General features: G+C 44.3%; 1 protein-coding gene across 9 annotated transcripts; it reads left to right on the top strand.

Moving 5' to 3' along the window:
* Positions 1-4,700: 4,700 nt before the first annotated feature.
* Positions 4,701-24,949, top strand: ZKSCAN5 (zinc finger with KRAB and SCAN domains 5). Of its 9 annotated transcripts, none has more exons than XM_082359423.1 (8): positions 4,701-4,881; positions 6,019-6,538; positions 10,038-10,176; positions 14,231-14,313; positions 14,590-14,722; positions 14,888-14,917; positions 18,679-19,287; positions 22,607-24,949. In XM_082359423.1, the coding sequence occupies exons 2-8, from the start codon at positions 6,125-6,127 to the stop codon at positions 23,731-23,733; spliced, it is 2,535 nt and encodes an 844-aa protein (XP_082215549.1). In that variant the 5' UTR covers positions 4,701-4,881; positions 6,019-6,124; the 3' UTR covers positions 23,734-24,949. The 9 variants fall into 9 exon arrangements, with proteins under 9 accessions (XP_082215549.1, XP_082215544.1, XP_082215543.1 ...); XM_082359418.1 differs by having other exon boundaries at positions 4,702-4,881; positions 6,022-6,538; positions 14,587-14,722; XM_082359417.1 differs by having other exon boundaries at positions 4,702-4,881; positions 14,587-14,722.

Here is a 24,949-nt window from a genome sequence, read left to right as displayed (position 1 = left end):
CTCCTACCCGCAGCTACCCCTCCCAGAAGCTGCCAAGTCCCGTGACAAAAACCACTAATAGCCCCAGCAGGAAGTGCGTCCCCGACTCACTGCGGTGCCCAATCCCGGGCATTTCCGGGGCCTCTCTAGGCTCCCCGGAGGAGTGAGGTGCATCTCGGTGGTTCGCTGTCCTCACCCCTTAGAGGTACTCTGCATGAGTACCTTGCAGTGTGGCGCTTATAGTCCTTAAGGTTACCGAACTAAAGGATAGTCTTCCTTTAAAAATGAATGTCATTCTTTAACACATTATCTGTGAATAAAGTTTTGTAAATTTTGTTTTAGGGAAAGTTAAAAGTTGCAACTGTACAATAAGTGGTCATTCATCCACTGGATATTCATTTAATGCAAGAAAGGTTTGTTGAGTATGTTTTACATGCCAGGCATCGTGCTTGACACTACAGACACAAAACTGGGAAGACATAGTCCCCGTCCTCCGTTGTTCTGTCTCCTAAGGGAGAAAGACACTTAAACAAATCCTTGCAGGACAGTGTGGTAAATGCAATACTTTGAGGTGTATGCAGTGTCTATTTGTATAACCAGAGGTGGAAATAATCAACCATGCCTAATGGAGAGGGTACAGTGAAAGACTTCACAGAAGAGATTAAGCTTCACAGAAGAGATAAAGCTTAAAGAGTCCATGTGGACTGAGGACATAATTTAATTTAATTTAAAAAATTATTATTATTTTAAAATAAATTTATTTAATAATTTTTGGCTGCGTTGGGTCTTTGTTGCTGCACGGGGGCTGCTGTTTGTTGTGGTGCGCGGGCTTCTCGTTGCGGCGGCTTCTCTTATTGCGGAACACGGGCTCTAGTTGCACGGGGTAGTTGCAGCACACGGGCTCAGTAGTTGTGGCTTGCAGGCTCTAGAGCACAGGCTCAGTAGTTGTGGCACATGGGTTTAGTTGCTCCGCGGCATGTGGGATCTTTCCGGGCCTGGGCTCGAACCCGTGTCCCCTGTATTGGCAGGCGGATTCTTAACCACCGTGCCACCAGGCAAGTCCCTTTAATTTTCAAATGGGTTAAATTTATAGGCAATAAATCCATAGTAGGTTGTATCATCCCCTCCAACTTTAGATTTCCTGTGCCCAGCTTCCTTGCAGTGCTTCACAGTTGGTATCCAAGTTGCCAAGGATTTTGTCCTATTCCAAGCCCTACTCCCCTGTTCTATCATTTACTCCCTCTTCCTCACTTCATTTTAAGTATCTACATGGACACTGCCACCCCACCTCTTCTTTTCTGTGCCAGTGTTCAGAAAAATAAACCATGCAACTGAAATGAAGGATACTATACATTAGTTTAATATTTACATTAAATCATCTGCATTATTTAACAAATGAAGAATTATCTAAGTTATGTTATGGATAAATTCATTTAAAATACCATTTATTTCAATAAGTATTGTACAATTAATGTCCTGATTTATGAATGCAAAGTCCCAGGCAGGGTCAGGATTCCATATGACATATCTGTGGACTAAAGTTTAAATTATAAACTAATGATTTATCCATAGTTTGTGCAAAAGCACAGGCAGTCAACCCCTACTTTAGGCTCTAGCAGGTAAGTGGCTGTATTAGTCTGTTGTGATCTGTTTTGACTGGACATTAACAGGACAAAAAAACAGGAAAAGGCAGATTTTTCGGGATTAATTTTTATGTCAAATCCACTTACACAGAAAAATCTCACTACTCACAAGGCTCATATTCATCATTTTACAAATTTAGAGCAACATGTAATAATTTTTAAAATATTTATTTATTTGGCTGCGCTGGGTCTTCTTTGCCACGTGCGGGATCTTCCTTCTGGCCTGCGGGATCTTTAGCTGCGACCTGCAGGATCTTTTAGTTGTGGCATGTGGGCTCTTAGTTGCAGCATGCATGCAGGATCTAGTTCCCTGATCAGGGATCAAACCCAGGCCCCCTGCATTGGGAGCGCAGAGTCTTAACCACGGGACCACCAGGGAAGTCCCAACATGTAATAATTTAATGACATAACTTGTCACATGTTTGCATCTGATCTCTCCAGGTGGTCTGAAAGTCCCTGGAGGGCAGAAACTTTGCACAAGTCTACTTTTTCATCTGTGTGGGAATGCTATCACAGTCTGGCAGGAAGTCAAAAGCTCTTTTCCCAGTATTCCAGGACAAGGCTTTGAGTAGGATTGGGTGGCTAAGGATGGCAAGGGAATTGGACAGAATGCAAATCCACAAATAAGAGAACCCTTTATAGTATAGGCAAATCTAGCTCCAGACAATATCCACCTATATAACTAGTAATGGAATACAGAAGAGAATATCACGTTCTATGAAGGCAGTACAAGCATTTTTCATCTCCTCCCAGTGAGAGGAGATGTAGGTCTCCTTACTAGCTGATTACCAGTCCGGGCTCCACTAGTTCCTGCTTCTGGGTTGTGTGACTCTGAACTCTGATCATGATATAGTGATTTGCTTAGCTCTTATCTCCCTTTCTCCTGTAACTTTTGCCTTCATCTGCAGAATATCAAATGCTTTCATCTGCTCTCACTGATATCATTGAATGACATATTTCTCTGTTCCCAATGCCTTTTCTGATGCTTTGTTCAAAAAGTTAATTGAAGAATGCTAGCTGCCTCATCTTTTAAAAATAATTGAGGAGAGAAAGTGAGAAAAGGAAAACAGGGCAGGAATAAATAAGATGGAGCCAGGGATAAGATGGGATTAGAAATTACCCACTGTAAACTGCTGTATACTGGCAAAAGGTAACCCCCAGTTTGGCTTTGAGAAACCTCAGCAGCCAAAGCAAGAAGAAAACAAGATCAGTTACGTGATGTGCAGTGCATCTCGGGTAAAAGCAAACTACTATAGTGGCTTAGGAGAAATCCAGCTATTCTTGGTACCAAGAGGAAAGAGAAATTTATACTCATAAGAGCAAAGCTTGGGCTTCCCTGGTGGCAAAGTGGTTAAGAATCCGCCTGCCAATGCAGGGGACACAGGTTTGAGCCCTGGTCCCGGAAGATCCCACATGCCGCGGAGCAGCTAAGCCTGTGCGCCACAACTACTGAAGCCAGCACGCCTAGAGCCCTTGCTCCACAACAAGAGAAGCCACCACAATGAGAAGCCCGCGCACCGCAACAAAGAGCAGCCCCCACTCGCCGCAACTAGAGAAAGCGCGCACGCAGCAACGAAGACCCAACGCAGCCAAAAATAATAAATAACTAAAATAAATAAGTTAAAAAAAATAAGGGCAAAGCTTAACTTAGCTTACTTAATTTGCAAGACAAGCCAGGTTACAGTGACCTGGGTATTTCTTGCTTATGCCTCTGAAAATCATAAGCAAAACTTCAATTGTTTCCCCAAATTGATATGAAGTAACCGCTAACCAATTCCCTTTCATTTAAGAAAATTCTAATATTGTAACCAATCGCTGTGAAGAATAAACAGTCACTGCCTCCACACTACATAAGATACTTTGAAACAATATACTTCTGAGCCTCATGCTTTGTTTTGGTTTGAGTGCTCCCAGTTTGCTGTCTTTTTTTTTTTTTTTTTTTAATTAATTAATTAATTAATTTTTGGCTGTGTTGGGTCTTCGTTTCTGTGCGAGGGCTTTCTCTAGTTGTGTCAAGCGGGGGCCACTCTTCATCGCGGTGCGCGGGCCTCTCACTATCGCGGCCTCTCTTGTTGCGGAGCACAGGCTCCAGACACGCAGGCTCAGTAGTTGTGGCTCACGGGCCTAGCTGCTCCGCGGCATGTGGGATCTTCCCAGACCAGGGCTCGAACCCGTGTCCCCTGCATTAGCAGGCAGATTCTCAACCACTGAGCCACCAGGGGAGCCCACTGTCTTTTTGGTGTGTGCACAATATTTACTAATTACCACTTCAGCGATTCATTGGTTTTACTTTTTTTTTTTGTCTGCACTTTTGACGATTCTAAATGTAAAAAGGGAAATACAGATACTTCATTGCACCAAACATACCGCAGTGTCAATTTAAGCGTCTCCAGGTCTCTCTGGAGACAGTAGGGGATTTTCTGCATTTCTTCATTCCCATAAGGTAGACCACGGCGCGAGCAAGGCATTCTCAAAACTCCATCCCTGACTTGAGTGAAAATTCACAACATACGCTAAAAAAATAACGCCTGGAGTATCCAAGGATATATGCCACTCAGAGTGGAGTCGGTGAGCCTCATTCATCTTCGTCACTTGTAAGACAGTGACTCTTGTGCCTGTCGAAGAGCTTTGCAAACGGATACAAAAATGAGACTATTAAAGATGGGATCCCGAGAGGGTAAGTTGCTTATCTCTAGTGAAAATCTGTGCTTCGCGGCTCCTCTTGCTGCAACCTGTTGGCTTCGGAGTTACTATGAACCTCAAATCCCAGCACCCGGCCCTCCTATCCAATAAATGCAGACGTCGCCGTTAAAAAAAAAAAAGGATGGGATCCACTTGGCTAGAGAGGCCCTGAATAGACGGCTCCTATCACTTTGCAAGGATGCAGAGCTTCAGCCCCCACTCTCCCCAGCCCGGAGGGGGGACTCTCTCCCGACAAGCTCAGCCTTCCACTGGAGGCGCCGAGGAAACGCCTCCCTGCTCTCCCGCATTCTGATAGGCCCGCAAGACTGAGGCTGCGAAAAGAGTCACGGCCCTATTGGCTGGAGGGCGCGGCCCGCGCGGGGCTTCCTGGGAGATGTAGTCCCCGGAGCCGTTGGGGACTCCAGGGTCTGACATCAGAGGTTTCGGCCGCCTGAGCTGACGGCGGTGGTAAAGCGGTGGGTGTGTCTGGAGAGGTGGTGAGGGGAGTGGCGAGGATTCAGGTGAAGAAACCGAAGAGTCCATTAAAGAGAAGTGAGGGTTGCGGGCTCGCAGAAAGGTACGGACGTACTTCTAACTGGGGCGCAGAGCGTTGGGGGTGAGGGAGCGCAAGTTCCACGGCAAACAGACACTAGCAACTGTTGTCTTATCAAGCGCTCCGGACACCTAAGACCCCGCCCCCTGCCCCCACTCTAAGAAAAGGGACGGGCTCGGGCTGTTTAAGTGGCTGTGGGGTTAGGTGGGGAAGAGGGTGGCTGGGTTTTCTCCCCGGCTCTAGCGTTGTTGTACTTGCGGCTCGGTGGGCGGGGTATGGCCGCGTTACTGGAGGTTGGACTGGGATCCCGGGCCGGCGCCTCATCTCCCCGCCGGTTGGCCCACAGCCCCTCTGGGGCGGGGCCTGGGGCGGGCACTTTCCTCCCGCGGCGAGGCGAGGACCTCCGGGATTCCTAGAGAGGACTCGGAAGTGCTCTCGGGGGTGGGATTTATGGCTCTACCCGCCGGTCAGGGAAAGCTTGGACTTGCTTACTTCCGGCGAAGAAATGTTGTGAAGTGTCGGCTTCGGCTTTCTCTCTGTTTGTAAGAAGAAACCCGTCTTCCCAGCCTTGGCTGCTGGAGCTTGGTCTTCCAGGGGAGCTCCCCGGGACTGTGGCCTTGAGGAAAGGGAATGGCCTTTGTATACAGACGAGGGTCCTGTCCCTAACCTTGACCGGGCCGGTTTCCGTGGATCGGGGTCAGGAGCGATTGTGGGCAATCCAGGTGCAAAATCTGTACTTAAAACCTTGGTTCTCTTCGGGACCCATGAAGTCTCCTGTTGGTCTGTCAAGCTCTTAGGGCTTGAGGGAGAGGACCAATTTTGACCATTGTAATGTTTTTGACCTCTGTTCAGACTTAAGTTTGGCTTGTGGTAGAGAGAAGGAGCGGCTGCGTCTGGACTAGTTAGTAAGTCTCATCCTATCTACATGAAATTTAATGTTCTTCACCACAAAAATTGTATTTCATGAGGCCGTACGTCAGAGTTTTATTGCTCTCCTTTACACTTTTTAAATGTTGGAAATATTCTCCGTTGGTCATTATTTTGTGGGTGGAGTGATGGCTGTCTTGTAATTCTTAAGGAAATTACTCTGTTGAGTGATCATCTTTAGGATAGATGACCTCTTTGTCATCTCTTTGCTAATAACGATTTCCAATATATCAGTAGGTTGCACGCTAAGGAAAGCGTCCTTCAGAAGATCTCAAAGAGCAGAAAACAAGTTTGGTCGGTGTAACCCAGCTTACCTGGAGAGAGATCCCTCTGAGTTGGAATGATAATGACAGGATCTGGGGAAGTTATAGACTTAGACCCTCCCGCGGAGACTTCACCAGAGCAAGAAGACCTTCTGATAGTGAAGGTGGAAGAAGAAGATTGCACCTGGATGCGGGAGTACAATCCGCCCGTGTTTGAGACTTTCTACCAGCGCTTCAAGCACTTCCAGTACCATGAAGCGTCAGGCCCCCGGGAGGCCCTCAGCCAGCTCCGGGTGCTCTGCTGTGAGTGGCTGCGGCCCGAGCTGCACACCAAGGAGCAGATCCTGGAGCTGCTGGTGCTGGAGCAGTTCCTGACCATCCTGCCTGAAGAGTTCCAGACCTGGGTGAGAGAACATCACCCGGAAAACGGAGAAGAGGCTGTGGCCGTGGTAGAAAATATACAAAGAGAACTAGAGGAACGCAGACAACAGGTGAGTGAAAGAGGAGACCTTCGGGCAATGAGGAAGGAGAGGAAGAGAGTTGAGGAGCTGCTGAGCAGGGGTGAGATCCTGAGCGCCCTGGTGGTTCATTCATATTCTTTTGTTCTCCTGGGATTAGGTGCACTGTGGAGATTTCCTGCCACTCCAGCAAAGAGAAGCAGTATGCAGTTTGTTAATCTGGAGAAGACAGTCTGCGATTTTATTTCTATTTTAAATTACTGTATTTATTTTTTGAGTGGTGACATAGTACAAAATTCAAAAGGTACATAAGGTTGTAATGAAAAGTAAGTGTCCTTCCCACCCCTAATTCCCCAGCCGCCTGAGTTCTCCTCACCAGAGGCAACCATTGTCCCATGATACTTGTCTATCCTTACAGAGATACACTGTATTCTGTGTATATTAGAATATATGTGTATGACTTGTTTTTAAAAAACACAGATGTTTTTACATCACTGTGCACTTCTGCCTCTTGCTTTTTTTCTTATAGTATATCCTGGCTTGTTCTATGTTCGTGCAAAGAGAGCTGCCTCACTCTTTGAAACTGCATTGTGTTCCATTGTATGGATGTACCATAATTTAACTCCTGTTGAAGGCCATTTACGTTGTTCCTTTAGGTTGTTTCTGAATCTTTACTGCAACAGACTTTGCTGCAATGAATATCCTTTGTATACATCATTAGTTGTAGAATCAAAGCTTAGAAGTCAAATTGTTGGCTCAGAGCCCGTACGCCTTGCATTTGTAGTTTGGACAGCTGTTGACAGATTGCTCTCTGCAGAGGTTATACCAGCTTATATTCCCAACAGCCATGTATGAGAGAAATTTTTTGCTTGCAGCCTGATAACATGATGTTATCCAACTTTTTGATTACTGTCAATCTGAAAGATGCAATATTTCTGTGCAATTTTAATATGCATTTTTCTTATTATGAGTGAGTTTGATCACTGTACATATTTTAAAAGGCTGTGCATATACCCTTTTCTGGGACCTATCTGTTTATATTAACCTGTTAGAAAAAGTAAGCACTGTGTCTGCCATCTGAGTTGCAAGAATTATTTTCCCGCTTTGTTGTTTGTCTTTGCTTATGGAGATTTTTGCTTTGCCGTGTTTTTTTATTTTTATGCAGTCAGTTTGAATCTTTTAATTTATGGTTTCTGGGAATTGTGCCATAATTAGAAAGGCCCTCTCCACTACAGTATTATAAGAAACTTATCGTTTCTTCTCCACGTTTTTGTTATGGTTGTTGTTGTTTTTGTTTTACCCTTTGAAATGATAGATCCATCTGGAATTCATTTTGGTGTAGGGTGTTTGGTGTGGTTATAGCTTAATTTTTTTTCCAGATGTCTATCCAGTTGCCCCAGCAACTTATACAGCAATCCCTTTTTTTCCTTCTCTGATTAAAATGCCATCTTTATTACATACCAGATTTTTACATGTATTTGGGTCCATTTCTGGTCTTTTTATTCTATTTTCTTGATCTTACTGTCTGTTTACATATCAGTATTTCAATTATCTGAGTTATGTAAAGTGTTTTGGTCAATAGGTCTGCCCTCCCCCTTCCAAATTTTTTTTTCAATATTTTCTTTTTTCCATATGAACTTTAGAATTATTTAGCTTCTACCACCCCAAAAATCCTGTCGGTAGTTTTTGCTGGGATTGCATGAAATGGGATGTTAATTTAGGGAGGTTCCGCATCTTTACACTGTTACGTCTTCTTGTCCGTTCTTACTCATTTATCACGTGACTCTGTCTACCTCCCTCTTGTTGCTAGGCTCACATTTCTGAAACTTTAATTTTTTTTTTTTTTTTTTATAGCAAAGAAACAAAAATCATGGGATCCTAGGTGTACAAGACTTTGAAGCTAGTTAGAGAATTTCCCTCATTCTTCAGAGCCATTGCCCTTCAGTGTAAGGTACCAGTCTCGTTATTCTTCCCCTCTGGGTCAGGGGTACTTCAATACTCCAGAACACCCTCAGGCTCTGCAGCTGGGCTAGCTCACTCCATGAGGCAAGGGGACGGCAGAGGGAGTCGCTGGGGACCCGCCGCCAGACCCTGCAGCTGAGCTGAATGATTGTCTTGCAGACCGCAGTGTTTGAACCTTTCTATTGCTTCCGTCAGGACAGGAAGTAAAGGTGCCTGGTGCCATCTGGTTATTCCTTTTTTAAACCTTTTTGGGACATTAGCGGACAAACCTTTCCCTACTTTTTTATGGTAATAAATATTCAAAATCATAGTTTAAAACAGAAAGCATTTTTAAATGGATGACTTACAGCAGATATTACGCATTGACCCCTGTCATTGGGATATGCACCCCATCTGTGGAAGGAGCACGGAGATCATTTCTTGATGGTAGGTCAGGGATCTGAGGCCCAGAGAGGGGGGTTTTCCTGAGGGCCTGCACAGCTCACTGTGTTTGCCTTTCTCTCTGCCTGCCCTCTGTATCCCTGGCATTGTTTCTCACCTTTATCTCCAGGTAGTTCTTGTCTCTAGCAAGCCTTTTCCCAGGCTTTATCCTCTGCCCCTCCTCCTTGGTTTCTCTGTCCTACTCTCAGGGGTCCTCAAGGGCTGCTTTGCTTCTTCGTTGCCCAGGGGCCCTTTGACCTACTTGGCATCATCTTAACTCTTGTCCTGAGCAGGTCCACAAGGACACACACACTTCCGTGCAGAGTCATATTTGCCACAACTGTGTTGCCGCTGCCTCTTAATGTAACACTCCTGTGCCACGTTTTGCCAGTACTGGGAGAGTTAAAACGGAAAGTGCTTTGAAACATAAGGGACAGCGGCGGGGTTGGGGGGGGAGGGCAATTCTATCTCAAAGCCGGATCTTATTACCTGCTAGGATGGCACTGAGCTAGTACCTTCCAGAAGAGGCAGAGTTTAGAGACTGGTTGTGTACCCTAGGGTTGTGCAAGAACAAAGAGCAGAAAGACGGAGACACACCGCTCTTGTGGTTGGTCTGTCCTACTTGAACCTGGTCGTCTGGGGCTTCGAGGGTGACTTCCTGTGTCCTGTGTTGACCTTTCCAAGCTCGTTTCTCACTCTCTCCCCCCTTCACTAAACTTGGCCCACACCACCTTTCTGCCTGAGGGTCTTTGCTTATGTCATTCTGTCTGCCTGGGACACTCCTGACTTTCCCCCTGGCTGGCTTCTTTCCTCTTCTACGTGTTGACTTCAGTGACACTTCCTCAGAAGAGCCTTCCTTGGCCACCCAGTCTAAAGTAGGTCTCATCTGTTCTGCCTCATGGCACCACTTTCTTCTCCTTTTTCACATATAACACAGTTTGTAACTGTATTTATTGCTGTGTCGATATGTCTAATAGAAGTCGTCTTCAACTACAACGTGTTTATGCAGCAACTGGGTAATTAGTCCTGGCTCGTTGTAGATGCACGTGGGATACTTGGCCAAGGAGTGAATGAAAGAGTAACGTGACCTTGCTGGGTTCCTTCATAGCCTTTCCTGTAACGTGCTGATTGGTGTGATTGTGGTTGTCAGATCGTGGCGTGTGCCGAAGTGCTTCCTCCGAAGGTCGTGCCGCCTGGAGCCGGGCCCGAGTCCTTCAGTCACCAGCTCCTGCCCGTGGACCCGCAGCCTGAACACGGGCCGCAGAGGCCTCATCTTCTGGAGGAAAACGGTGAGGATCTGGGCTTCAGTGGAACGGATGTGGGCTCCCTGGCCCTGTGGGTAAGCGGTATCTGTAGAGACCTGGGGCTGGGCAGCCTCTCCGCAGTCAGCGGATCTGGAGGTTGGGAAGGGGTGGGGGCCTGGCATCGGGTCCCTGGTCAGCTCGAAGGCTGGCTAGGAGTCGTTCCAATAACCAGTGTCCTTCGAGAGCTATGCCGCAGATGACGACAACTCTTAAGTACAGGTACTGTTAAAAGATGCACAGAAGTCTTTTACGAGAGTATTATCATGGTTTTGCAACAGTTTTCCAGCTCTACCTCATTCATTTTGTTGTCCTAAGGCTCAGGTAGACAAAGCTCTCCAGTTCCTCACTGCACTTCCGGCTGTTCAGCCATTCATGCGAAATCTGATTTTAAGCCATGCTTCACGAGGACCTTTAGAGCGTCTGTTCTCTCTTTCTCTCCTTCCCTCCTTCTTGCCCTCACTGCTATTAACCTGTATGAGATACATCAAGGAAGAAAAGTGCGCAGCTGAGTATCTCATTTATGATGATATATGTCCACAAGTCTAATATCCCTAATCGGAAACTCTTGCTATCAGATATATTTTAGAATTTAGAATTTTTCAGATTTAGTAAGATGATCTGATTTACATACAGTGCACTACCATCAGGATTTGAAGTGTGACCCCATAATCCCACATTAATTTAATATTTCGGCAGTGAAATGTATGCCTGGTTACAGTAAGTGGATTAAATAAAAACTTCAAATAGCTTCATATCAGTTCTGGTCAGGTTTTGCTGTCAAATTAGTTCAATGGCCAACTTAATGAAAAAAAAAAACAAAACTTTTGGTATTTAAAGATTTGGGATTTCGGAATGTGGAGAAGGAATTGTGAACTCGAATTTCCTGTTTGGCCCCAGCCTTTCTTCCAGGCTCCTCTTAGTGGTTGGCCTTGAAGTCCCACTGCTCTAAGCTTTTCCAGCTTTCCTTTCACTGTGGTAACAGCAACTATTACTTATGTGGTGTTTACTATGTGTCAGGAGCTGTTCTAAGCTGCTTTACCTGTATGAACTCATTTAACCCTCAGTGTAGTATCGGGAAAAACAGTCTTCACCATTTAACATCTGGGGCCAATGGGTCCTTTATATATATTTTTTTAATATTTTTAAGTCATCTTATGAATACTTACAGAAGAATCAAAAGATAATGAAAAATAAATCTTAAAGGAACTTTAGTAAGAATTAAACCTCTTTGTATCAAGTATGTTTTGTTAATATAAAAATCATAAAAAAATGAAAGAATACTGTCACTCAATACCACCCCTTTTGCAAAATAATATGTCCTTTTAGCAAGATGGGATGGTCCAGAATCTTGTTGCAAAATATTGCGTGATGAAGTCCTTCCTGTTGAATGATAGGATAAGGTGTCATAGCTCCTTTTTGGAATTAGAAATGTAGTGTTTATCCTTGATTCTTGAGTGTGAGAAGATTCATCTAGGATATTGTCATTGGCAGACTCTGTCAGCTTTCTCCTATGCCTTCAGTTTCATACTGTCTTTAGCACACTGCTCTCTGTGTCATCTTCTCATTCACCTACTAGTAGTGAAACGTCTTCCACGGCACATTTTCTTCTCTTTGTCGATATGGGTGGGTGGAAAGTGAGAAATTCTGAATTCTCGACTATGGTCAATGAAAGCTAAAAACAGGTGTCAACAGCCTTAAACCTTCTTGAAGATGATGCAAAACTCTGGGGAATGTATTTAATACTTTGAGAACAATGGTTTATTTCACTATTGCCTGATCCTGAATATTTCTTTTATTCTCCCATTTTCTTATAATTTTAGTCTTTTCGTGCTAACATTAAGACTCATTAATGAATAATTAGTAAAAATGAAATAATTCCTAGGATGATGAACTAGAAGAGTGCTTCATGGTACAGGAGATAGAAGATCATTCAGATCCCAAAATGTATCCTAGATTTGTAAAAAGGTCCAATGAATCCATATGGAAATTACAAGATAGAGTTTTCTTTTATTTTTTAATAATCTAACATTTTCTTTTTGTTCTTCAGAAGACCTCTAAAAGAATAAAAGTCATGTCATTCCAGTCTTTAAAAATAGTTGAAACTGTCCAAAAAAAGAGAACCCCCAAACCCAAAATTGTATCTAGTAGACCTAGCTGGCATTCCAAGGGTTAATGCCCACACTAACCCCATGGACTAGGTATTATTGTTATTCTCATATTAGAAGTTAAGAAGCTGAGGCCCTCAGAGGTTAAATAATTTGTTCAAAGTCCCAAAGCTGTTACACGACAGAGCTGGGATGTTACCCCAAGCAGTCTGGCTGTAACTCTGCACGTTTAGCGCGTACTGAGCTGTGCTGCCTACTTCACCTCCAGGCTCTCCGTGCACAGAACCGCGTCCCCCTCTGCACTGTCATCTTCCCTTCACACGCGGAGTCTCGTCACATCAGGCTGCACGTTGCACGTCTTTGCTCCCTCAGTGCTGCTTCTCTTCTCTGCCCTGTTAGCCCGGCCCTGGCCAGTTTCCTTATTCCAACAAAAAAAAATACTGGGTTGGTTGGTTTGTTTTACACCCTGGAAGGTGCTGCATCCTTCATGCCTTTGATGGCACCGAGAGCTGGCTTTCCGTCTCTGGGACTCATTTGAGCTTGAGAGGGCCAAAGTTGTTTACTTAAAAGTTAGAAACAACAGGTTTCACAGGAACTTCAAAAAAAATAAGTGGGATTATTTAGAATGTCATTATTCTCATTATTCCAATTATGACTGGAACATAATTACTGTTTGTGTATAGACTATGTTCATCCCTCTCTTTCACGTCTTACTTCGACTGTAACCACACTCCTGGGTTCAGATCCCGTGTCTGTTTTTGGCTTTCATTTCTAACCACGATCTCCTCTATTTTGGGTCTTTGCTCCTTACTTCCTAGTCCTTGGACACAAGCAAGCTACATATGCACATACATCTCTGGGACCGGGGACACCATAGAAAGGTCTAAATCGTTGTGTTAAAGGTTGATACCAGGTGGATCTCCAAGTCAGGGTGCATGTAGACAGATCCAGATACACCATGAATCTTGGACAAAGGAGAGCAGAGGTGACAGCAGAGGGTCAAATGTTCACTAGCATCTAGAGACCAGACTCTCCAGGCCTTGCACATGCGATTCACTCTACCCAGAAAGCACCTCATCCCGCCTCACCCCACCCCACCCCACCCCTGCTTCCAGAGTCACTTCCTGTGGAAGGGCTTTCCGGGTGCTCCCACCTCCTGCTCTCCACTCTGTAGATGGCCCTGCCTCTGTGTCCCTGCAGGAACTTGGGTGAACTTTGAGGATAATACTCTTTACCCTGGACTGGGAGTAGAGCTTCCATGTCTGCCCTCCCCATCAGATGGTGAGGTTTTGGAAGGCAAGAATTGTTTTATCTGCCAATTCTTAGAACACACAGAGTAGACTTAATACAAGCTAGTTGGCTGACTATAAACCAACCGCAGTCATTTTTTGAAGGGAGAGAACGTGGACTAAGGCCTTGCTGATCAAAGTGTGGTCCAAAGAGCTGCAGCACCAGCATCACCTTCAAGCTTGTTAGAAATGCAGAGTATGGGGGCCACCCTGGAACCACTGAGGCAGAGTCTGCCCTGTACCAAGACCCCCAGGGGATTGGTTTGCACATTAGAGCTTGGGAAGCCCTGGGCTCTAGGCAGCGCTTCAGCTTCACGGAAGAGTGGGCGTTTGGAGGTTCTTTGAGGTGACTAGGTTTGACCTGGGCAGAGCAGAGAGCATCCTTTATAGGGGAATGGTACCATCCCCCGTCAGCAGCAGGATTAGCCTGACCAACACAGGGAGTCTAGTTTTTTTCAGGGGAAGGGTGAGTATAGGGTAGGTGTGGGGGGCCCAGAATGTAGAGGGTCTTGACGGCTGAGCAGAAGAATTTGGTCTTGATGCCACAGGGCGCCATTGTGGATTCTTGAGCAAAAGCAGAACATGATGGCAATTGGAACCGGGTAGAGAGATTCTCACTGACGCCTCTTTTTCTCCCCCCCTCAGCCCTTCCTGCTCTCCAAGTTCCCTCCCTTCCCCTGAAGGACAGCCAGGAGCTGACAGCCTCACTTCTCTCAGCTGGGTCCCAGGTGAGCCGGTGTCTGTGTGCCCACATTGAGGACCCACGTCTGTTTTTGGACAAGTAGCTGCCTTAAGCCTGAGTCTTTATCAGAGTTGTGTCTCTTTAACCAGAGACCGGGCCCATCTTGGGTTTGTGCTTTTCTGTCTTTTTCTGTTCTGCTCCCCCATCCTCTGTGAAGCACGGTCCCTTCCCTTTTTCTTTCCCTAAGGCTCCCAGTTCCTCCCCTCGCTCCAAATTTGAACCTAGGGAATGGGAATTTAGTGGAGATCTCGTGTTTCAGAAGTTGGTGAAAATTGAAGATGTGGCTGACGTGGCTGTATCCTTCATCCTGGAGGAATGGGGACACTTGGACCAGTCCCAGAAGTCCCTCTGTAGGGATGACAGGAAGGAGAATTATGGGAGTATTACTTCCATGGGTAAGAATGATTTCGTCTGCATGGATTAGGACATCTTCATTTTGTTATTAAGAATATTTATAGCACATCCTGTAAAAGCATGTATGTTTTAATTGCTGTGACTTTGCATATTTTTTTTTGTCTGTGAAAGAGTAAATCACCCTTCTCTTTTTTTTTCTTATTCAGCTTATTCTGATTATCTTCATCATAATAAGAGTAAGATTGAGGACTGATCATGCTTTGGGGATAGTATTTGCAATCCAGCAAATGTTATATTTAGCTTAAAACTAACAGGATTGGATCTTAACAGAGTTGTAGTAGTGATTGTACTCTGTTCCTTGACAAACTGAATCATTGTTAACTGAATAATTCTCATTTGTGAAAGCATCTCAGACTTTGCTGAATAACCGTTTATTGAAGTAGTTATTACAGTGTCTCAATAGCATTCATTCTTTTCCTTTCCTCTCACGCATGGGTGGCAACTTGTTCACGCTATTACCATTCTCACATCACTGGTACTTGTTTTATGATGTTTGCCTTGGCATCTGCATTTTACATGTCTTATCCCTTCTTGAATTTTGCACCCCAGATAAGATTTTGAACCTATTTCTAAGTTATGATCTTGGAAACTAATATTTGATTGTGCTGCCTGGAGCAATTGTAAAAAATCTCAGCACTGTGGCAGACATTTTGAAGCTTATGAATTTTATCTTCTTTTGAGTGAATTCTTTTGGAAGAATCACTATCAAGCATGCTGGTAGACTTTAGATGGAATACATATACTATGATGCTAAATTTCTTTTGAAAAGCATTATCCCAGTTTGTATCGTTAAGGGTTTAGTTCACTCACAGGCTTTTATTTAAAAAGTAAAATTGACTTCTCTCTTAAATTTTCCATTTCCTTTATTACTATTGATATATATTTGTGTTTTCTTTGATTTATTTGCATATGCCCTCTGCTTATTTATCGGGATCTTAGTGGTGGTCTCAAGGAATTATTTATGTAGTATAAATATTATCATATTTAATGCAAATTTTTTTCATTCTCTTTTAAAATTAATTTCAAATACCTTTCTTGTCTGATTTGAGTTGATTAGTATTGTTTTATCTTTTTCAATTACTTTATAGGTATTTAATGGGTTTCAGAGTTGCAGAACTTGGCGCAGTTTTTCTGTACCATTCTCCAAGGGGTTTTGAATTGTTACTTTCTGATTTTTTCTCTTTTTGGCTGCACCGTGCGGCATGTGGAACTTCCCAGCCCAGGGATCAAACCCGCGCCCGCTGCGGTGGAAGCGCGGAGTCTTAACCACTGGACCGCCAGGGAAGTCCTGATTTTTTTTTTCTCATTATTCATCTTTTTCTTACAATATCTTTACAACTTGAGTAAACTCTTCTACACTAAGAACATGTTCAGTGGTTTCTGCCTCTTCAGCTTCTCTGGGAAACGACATTAGAGAATTTTCATCCTGTGGGTTCCTAACAGCATCAGAGATGGTCACGATTTTTAAAGTATCCATCAAATTTAGAAGAGAGATTTTTAAAAATTAGTGAATGAATCGTGGAGACAGCCGTTTCAGGGGAGTGGCTGGGATGTTGGGGGAACAAGAGACAGTTTCTTGGAAGATTGCACAGGAGAGAATTTGAGAAAGCTATTGTAGATAAACTTTCAAGAACATTGTCTGTGAAGGCGAAGCAAAAGAGGGCTGGTCACCGACAGCATACCTGGTGTAGATGGCTGGGTGGTTTTTGTATGTTGTCTTGGTGAACGGGAGAAGTTTTAAGCACACTGAAATGTCACTGGGCGAGAGCTGGTGGGGAGTGAGTATGAAATGCTAGCGCGAGGAAGAGCAGATAATTGGTGCAGGGAGGTCCCTGGCCCCGGTCGGTCGGTCGGGAGGAAAGATTGACCTTGGTGAGGGGGAGGGTCAGCTCTTCCGCTGTGAGGCGAGGGGAGGACGGGAGAATCAGGTTGCCAGCACCCTGACACTTGTGGTTGTAGGATGTCCAAGGAGGTCTTGACTGGATAGTTTAGACTCTCCCTGAAATAGGAGACAGAGTCACCTGTTGCGAGTGAGCCGGTGATGGGGTGGGTGGTGGAGCAGAGGTTTGAGTGCAGAGAGGACTTTGGTTCGCACGCACGTGGTAAAAATTATCCGAATAGTTTAAGTGGGTTTAAAGTGAGAAGTGAGTCTCCCGACCCTCAGTCCCTCAGTTTCCCGCACAGAGGCAGTGACTGTTACGCTTCCTGATTGCATCTCTAGACACAGTCTGTGTGTAGACAAGTTTGTGCCAAAACAAACACTCTTCTATTTTTAAATACAGTGATCTATCTTGGAGATCACGATGAAGACGTTTTGATGTAGCTGCTGAGAAGAATGAGTGGGAAACTGGCCAACCTTAGAAATGTGGGATGCCAGTGTGGGGTACCAGTGAGGTTGAAAAGCGTGAATTTGTAAAGCACCAAATCTGCTGATTGGGTGTTTTGGAACCAACTCCCTCCCCACCCCCCGCCCCCATTGCATTACTAAGCAGCCGGGCATAGTGTTGAACAAGGAACACAGCTCTCTGTCAAACATGCAAATAAATCAGGAGAATCAACAGAAAGCTCCTCATGTACTCAGAGAAGGGGAGGGGAAAGAGGAAAAAAACAAATCTGTAAGCCAGCTGGTATATCAACCTGTGTAATCACCTTCTCTGAAAAGGGTGATTGTGAATAGTCCCAAAGCGATACACGGAGCTCATCTGATTTTTTTCAAATTCGCCCCTGGAAAAAGAAAGCCGTGAGCTTATTTGCCTTGCTGAATGGGAGAGAGCTCTAATAAGAATAAAATGTGTGGACATAAGTAAATGAGAATAAAAGAAAAAGAAACATTGTGATAGCTGAGATTACTTGCTTTGTTAAATGCAGGAGGAAAAAAACATCAAAAAGTTTGGTTTTGTGATAGAGTTCTTTTGTTTATATGTTTGTTTCCACTCTTAAAATGCCTTTTTAGGAAGAGACTTAAGTAAATATAGTTAGAAAATAAATTTAAAGTTGCCTTCATGGTACAAGAATTACAACTTCTCGCTGTATCAAAAAAAGGATAGAAATAGTATCTCCCTCAAAGGGTCATTGTAAGGGTTAAATGCCGTAAAACTGAAAAGCACTTGGAGGCGTAGTGCCTGGTCCATAGTACACGCTCTGCAAGCGTTAGTGCTTAATACCATTTTTATGTAATGTTTGAAAACTACTTTTCTTTCTACAAAACAGCCTTACTGGAAAGTTCTCAGTAGGCCATGATCTATCTCTCTATCCTTTAAAAAGCATTCCCTGTTTTTTGTTAACTGCTGAAGGTTTGTCCTTGCAAACTGTATTAAATGTCAGCGTTCTGAGTGAAATACATGCCGCTGATCCAGTGACGCAGGGAACCGATTGCAGCCTCTTCAATGTCTCTGTTCAGCAGTGACCACTGAGCGGCGAGCTAGCTCTCGACAGTTGTCGGGCTTCTCTGGGTACAGAAGGAACGCCTTTTCCCCTTTAGACCAGTTCACGCCAAACTGAGATTCTTTGGGGATTGAAAAAGCTAGAAAGATCCTCTTTCTTCTCCAGGCTATGAATAAACAAGAAGAGGAAGGTGAGGACTGGGTTAGCTGCATCACCCAGTATCAGATTTTACTGAGAACAGTTGACATGGCACAGGTGTTCCCAAACAGGTACTGTACGGACGTACTGTACCCAGAGGATGTGATCGTCATTAAACGGAATGACTGCTCTCCCAGTCTCATCCCTTTGAACCATTCTTGCCGGCTCTGTCTTCCCTAACCTGCCTCAGTTTCCTGCTTCAGTGTTCTTCATCCCATCCCTGTATTGTGAAGTCATTTTGCAGATGGCTTTACAAAGTCACGCCTTGCTTGCACGTGTTGGTTTCATGTAATTATCCGCTATTTCTGAATGCGGGGAATAAGCTAATGTTTCCATTTTCCCTCTATTATCTCAGATTACGAGTCCAGGAACGACAATGTGGAACTCATAGTAAAGCAGATTTCTGATGAAGCCGAATCGCCCTGGATGACCTCAGGAAGCCCTGAAAGAAATGTCCCCCCGAGTCAAGAGTTTGGAGGAGTTAGCGACCCTCACAGCGTGGTAGAAAGGTGGCAGGTCAACCCCCCCGTGGGGAAGTCAAGGCAGACCTCCTCCCAGAAAAGAGATCTCGGCGCCATCACAGACGTGAACCGGAAGCCAAACACCAACGGCGAGAGAGGGCACCGATGTAACGACTGCGGGAAATTTTTCCTTCAGGCCTCCAACTTCATCCAGCACCGGCGAATCCACACGGGAGAGAAACCTTTTAAGTGCGGGGAGTGCGGGAAAAGCTATAACCAGCGCGTGCACCTCACCCAGCACCAGCGCGTGCACACCGGCGAGAAGCCTTACAAGTGCCAGGTGTGCGGGAAGGCCTTCCGTGTCAGCTCACACCTGGTCCAGCATCACAGCGTGCACAGCGGGGAGAGGCCCTACGGCTGCCCCGAGTGCGGGAAGAGCTTCGGGCGCCACTCCCACCTGATCGAGCACCTCAAGCGCCACTTCAGAGAGAAATCCCAAAGATGTAGGTGTGAGCAGTTTGTCTTCGGAGCATAAACGAGGCAGAAATTGCCTTATCAGCTTAGAACTATCGGACAGATGGGTGGTGATCCTGGCAGCAGTAGCAGGAAGGGACAAAGAGTTACCGTCTATTTTATTATCACGTACTTTATGGGGTTTTTTAAATTTTTATTTTTTTACTGAAGTATAGTAGATTTATAGTGTTGTGTTAATTACTGCTGTACAGCGGAGATTCAGTTACGCATATATATACTTCTCTTTTTGATACTCTTTTCCATTATGGTTTATCATAAGATACTGAATATAATTCTTTGTGCTCTACAGTAGGCCCTTGTTGTTTATCCGTTCTCTACATAATAGTTTGCATCTGCCGATCCCAACCTCCGGTCCGTCCCTCCCCCACCCCCTCCACCTTGGCAACCACCAGCCTGTTCTCTGTGTCTGTATCACTTGTACTTTAATTGATTGCCAGATTAGTTGGCAAAACTCTGTGCCCTCCCCGCCGTCCCCACAACTTCTCTTTCCCCAGAGGTGCTGCTCTCAGCAATCTTACCTGTTTCTTCTGCTAATTCCACATTTTAAAGTAATACGGCTGTTGCTTGACCCATCAATTTTAGACACTATCTGTTGACTTTCTATTTCGTAAGTGAGGACTTTGGCTCTCTTACATGCTTCTTCCCTCTTCCCCCTTTTCCCAATTTAGTTATTTCACTTACTTTAAAATGATAAAGTAATAATAGTATGGTTGACCCTTGAAGAGCAGAGGGGTTAGGGGTGCTGACCCCCTCGCAGTCCAAAATCCACATGTAACTTTACAGTCAGCCTTCCGTATTGCTGTTCCACATCCTCGGATTCAACCAACTGTGGATTGTGTAGGACTGTAGTACATATTTATTGAAAAATATCTGCATATGAGCGGACCTCTGCAGTTCAAACCCGTGTTGGTCAAGGGTCAACTGTACAGGAAGTTTGGGGGAAAGAAAGTGGGAGGGGAAAAAATCACCCATAATTCCACCATCCTAACTAGTAGAACTGTTATTACTTAGTGTGCTTCCATTTTTTTTTATAAGCCTTTTTTATATAGGGCTACTCATAGGGTACAATCAAATATTAGACACACACATTTTCCAGCACGGCTTGGCCCTCCTGTTTGTTGTTTTTGACAACCTGGCATTGTGTAGCAACATCATGGTCTACTCAACTGTTCCCCAGCTGAAGTTCTCATTTTTTTTCTCTTTTGTCCTGATAACTGTGCTTATGCCTTGTTCTATACTTGGGAATATTTCCTTATAATAGATGCCCAGAAGTGGGACTAGTGGATGAAAGGCCAAGGACATTTTTATGGTTCTTGATACATATGGCCAAATTGCTTTTTAAAACAATTATACCGCATATGAGAGTATCAGTTGTACTAAATTTCTTCCAGGGCTATCAGACTTTTTTTTTTTTAGCAAATTGTGTAAGCAGAAGAGAATTCTTTGCTGTATTCATTTTCAGTAATTTAGTTATGAATCAGGCTGCTTGTACTTATTTTTTTATCGGCTCACATGACTTCTGTAAGGATGAGATCACTGTAAACTGTGCTGTGAACTTAAAGGCGTTTATTAATGTTCTTCAGAAAACTCGAAGACTGGCCAAAGTGTTTATTTTTAAATTATGCCTTTGGTGTACCCAAGCCCAGCTACTTGTCATTCACATTAACAGCTGCTGTCACCTCTTCCAACATGGAATAGAAGCTTACGAAGCTCATGGTGTCTTTATGGTCTGGGTTGAGCTGAGCCGTCTCCTCAGCCAGTTCGATCCCATTCTCCTTGGCGACTGCCTCTTGGGGGAAATCCATCCAATAGCACTCCGAACCTGGGAAGCAACTGCTTTAAAATAGTATCTTTTATATCTTCCCTGTAATTGTTCTTCGGCCTAGTTTCCTAGTTAATACTTCCCCCACTTTTTTGATCGAAAGAGGGATACTTTGTGTGCTCATGCAGCTGTATTTATTGAGCGCCTCCAGTGCTAGGTGCTTGGGATTCAGCAGTAAGCAGAACAGACACTGTTTGTGCCCTCGAGGAGCTGAAGGTCTGATGGGAGGAGCATTCAAGGTGATGAGCATTCCCAAAGAAGTGTTGGGTGCCCTGGGAGGGAAAAGGAAGCTGGGGTGTTGGCTAAGGGCATAGAGCAGAGGTTGATGTGTCACCCATCGTATTGACAATATGTTCTACTGGCTCATTTCTCTTTTTTCCTGGCTCCTAGTCTTCCAAGACTAGGTATTCCGGGTATTCTTCCAAGTCCGTATCCTCTTCATACTCCTTTATTCTAGTTCTCATCAATTCTCACTGGCCACTTGTATATCTTCATTTTTTTAATTTATTTTTTATTAAAAAATTGTTTTTTCTCTGTAGCTTAAGTTGCCTTCCATAATTCATGAAACAAGTCTGTTTTCTCACTCTTTGGTATACTTGGTGGCATAAGAAAAAAACAACGATTTTAAACCAATCTTTTAAAAAGTGGTAACAATATCTCTGTAAATTCTTAGCTCATTTTAAGTCATGGTTAAAGATTTTTTTAAAAAGCTATCATATTTTGCTTAAGCACTGTCTCAATGCACTTTAAGGGCTGTCATTTCTCTACCTTGATTTGACACCTTCAATTTAATCTCTTAAGTGTTAGAGAACAAATCATAATTAAAAGAGGGGTGGAATGGGTTCCTTTAGAAGACTGTTTCTCGAGTACAGATGAGTAATTAGAATGACCTCAGTATGGTGGCTTTCCTTTGTTGTTGAGAGACAAAAAAAAAAAAAAAAAAAAAAAAAATTGTTTTTTGGCTGCTGCCACGCAGCTTGCAGGATCTTAGTTCCCTGAACAGGGGATTGAACCTGGGCCCATGGCAATGAAGGCACAGAGTCCTAAGCACTGGACTGCCAGGGAACTCCCCACTTGTGTATCTTTGTTCTGTCTCATTCTGTCTCCCTGACTCATGTTGGGGTAATGATCCCTTCCACATTTCCTACCTCCTCTCCCATTTCAGAATTCCCTTCTCTCTTTCCTGTGTAATAAAAGTGTCTGGCTTTCCCCTATGATTGCCTAACCTCAGTCGTTCTCACCACCATCCCAAGTAAGCTTTCTCTTCATTTTGTTCTTTTCACTGGACAGACACCGAAAGGTTCTTTTCATTTCTGTTGGCATCAAGCACGTCCATGCACCCATCACCCTGCCTTTGTTACTCCTATTACATCGTAGTTTCATTTGATTGTCCTCTTTTGCCTGATAGTTTATTTTTCTTCTACAAAAGAACGGATAACATTTGTGTTTCCTCTTTATCTTTTCAGGCAATGATAAAAGAAGTAAGAATACAAAATTGAATGTTAAGAAGAAAATTTCAGAATTTTCAGAAGCAGACATGGAACCAACAGGAATAATCCCAAGAAATGTTTCTCAGGTTCAAGATTTTGGAGAAGGCCATGAACACCAGGGCAAATTGGATAGAAAGCAGGGAATTCCCATGAAAGAGATACTAGGACAACCCTCTTCAAAGAGGATGAATTTCAGCGAAGTCACGTATGTCCACAAAAAGTCCTCCACCGGAGAGAGACCGCATAAATGTAACGAATGTGGGAAAAGCTTTATTCAGAGTGCACATCTTATCCAGCATCAGCGAATACACACCGGGGAGAAACCATTTAGGTGTGACGAGTGTGGGAAAAGCTACAATCAGCGTGTGCACCTAACTCAGCATCAGCGGGTCCACACTGGGGAGAAGCCCTACACCTGTCCCTTGTGTGGGAAAGCATTTAGAGTGAGGTCCCACCTTGTTCAGCACCAGAGTGTGCACAGTGGGGAGAGGCCCTTTAAGTGTAATGAGTGCGGGAAAGGCTTTGGGAGACGTTCACACCTTGCTGGGCATCTGAGGCTCCACTCGAGAGAGAAATCCCATCAGTGTCATGAATGTGGAGAAATCTTTTTTCAGTACGTTAGCCTCATTGAACACCAGGTCCTCCACATGGGCCAGAAAAATGAACAAAATAACATCCGCGGGGAAGCATACAGCTGGAACTTAACGGTGATTGAGGATAAGAAGGCTGAGTTGCAAGAGCAGCCTTATAAGTGTGATGTGTGTGGCAAAGCCTTTCATTACAGTTCAGAGCTCATTCAGCATTACAGAACTCATACCGCAGAGAAAACCTATAAATGGGATATGTGTAGAGAAAGCGTTGGCCAGTGTTCCCACACAAAACAACATCCAAAAAGCTATTCCAACCTGAAAGCCCATCAATGTAACGAATGTGGCAGAGGCTTTGCTCTGAAGGCACATCTTAATCAACATCAGAGGATCCATACTGGTGAGAAACCCTTTCAATGTAAAGAATGCGGAATGAGTTTCAGTTGGAGTTGTAGCCTCTTTAAACATCTGAGAAGTCACGAGAGGACAGATCCCATAAATACCTTAAGTGTCTAGAGGTTTCTATTGTAGAACAGCTCTTACACGATTTTAGAGACGCCTTGCTGAAGACAAACCCTACTCCTATAACGAATGTAATAACAACTTCAAGCATCTCCTCCAACTTAACCATCAAACCTACGGATCTGTTGAGATCCTTCAGTTAGAACTTAGGACACTGGAGCGTCCACAGCAGATAGATAGCTGCTTTTCCCTTGAGAAATGCGTTCGTTTGCATCTTCAAGCTTGAGAGTCTAGACAGGAGAGAACCTAAGGATACAGGGGACGAAGGGAAACCTTCAGATGGCACTCATTCTTCATGCGACTCTCAGAACATTGACGGTGGGAAAAGCCTCACAAATGCAGTAGGAATAAGCTTCATTTGTAGTTTCTGCCTTGTTTGACAGCTTATCTATTCAGGGAAGAGCACAGTGAAAGAAAGAACCCTTCAGCATGATCTTGGTTTTGGTACCTCAGCAATGAACCTTTTCTAGACGTGGTGATGCCAGACACTGGAATGCTCCAGGCGATGTTCTCATCTTGAGTATTAAACCCTTTGAAAAGAAATTGACTTAAGGTATTTCTGTTTTGGCAAAATTGAGGTTCAGAGGCTGGATGGTATGTGTTCTCGCTGCCTTATTCAACCTACAACTTCTCCACGAAACACACTCTACCTTTTTGTTTTGCCTTGATTCTCCTGGCATCATGGTTGGCTAGTAGAAAGAGAAGTTAAGTCTGTAAATTCGGGAGAAACTGTGTTGGTCAGTCACAGCGTGGGGAGAGGGGAGCGGGACCTTAGGGGAATAGAGAAGAGAAGACGGGCCAGACTGTGGACTGGTTATTCTATTACCCACAAGGATGAGGGCAGCTATATCCATAGAAGGAATTGGACCAGGTTGAATCAAGAATTGTCCAAGCAGTAGATGTACCAACTCCCAGTTGCCCGGGAGATAGATCTCCCCCATAGGATAATGGCATAGAGAAGGAGTTGCAGCTGGATTTGAAAGTAAACATTAGTAGATGCAGGGAGGTCCTGGTCTGGTGAGCCCTGCCTGTGGGAAGGTCTGGGTAGGGGTTGTGGGGGAAGGATGATGACATGGAAAAGATGGTTAACTTGAGCCTGTTTGCTAGAGAGAGGGAGAGGCACTTCTGGGCACCACTGAAGTCCTGCTTCTGCTGACTGCCTGGCTTACAATAAACACCCAATAAATACTTGTTGATTGTGTGTGCTGTA

This window comes from Balaenoptera borealis (genome assembly GCF_965194805.1).
Source record: "Balaenoptera borealis genome assembly, chromosome: 16".
In the NCBI taxonomy this organism is placed as follows: Eukaryota; Metazoa; Chordata; class Mammalia; order Artiodactyla; family Balaenopteridae; genus Balaenoptera; species Balaenoptera borealis.
Note: the sequence above shows the minus strand (reverse complement) of the source record. Positions and strands in the feature narration are given on the sequence as shown.

Bases quoted from the DNA above. Each gene is read 5' to 3' on its own strand.
- ZKSCAN5 (XM_082359418.1), top strand. From the start codon at position 6,125: ATGATAATGACAGGATCTGGGGAAGTTATAGACTTAGACCCTCCCGCG. The intron at 14,314-14,586 runs GTGAGCCGGTGT...CTCGTGTTTCAG, and splicing joins TTCTCTCAGCTGGGTCCCAG to AAGTTGGTGAAAATTGAAGA. The intron at 19,288-22,606 runs GTAGGTGTGAGC...TTATCTTTTCAG, and splicing joins CAGAGAGAAATCCCAAAGAT to GCAATGATAAAAGAAGTAAG.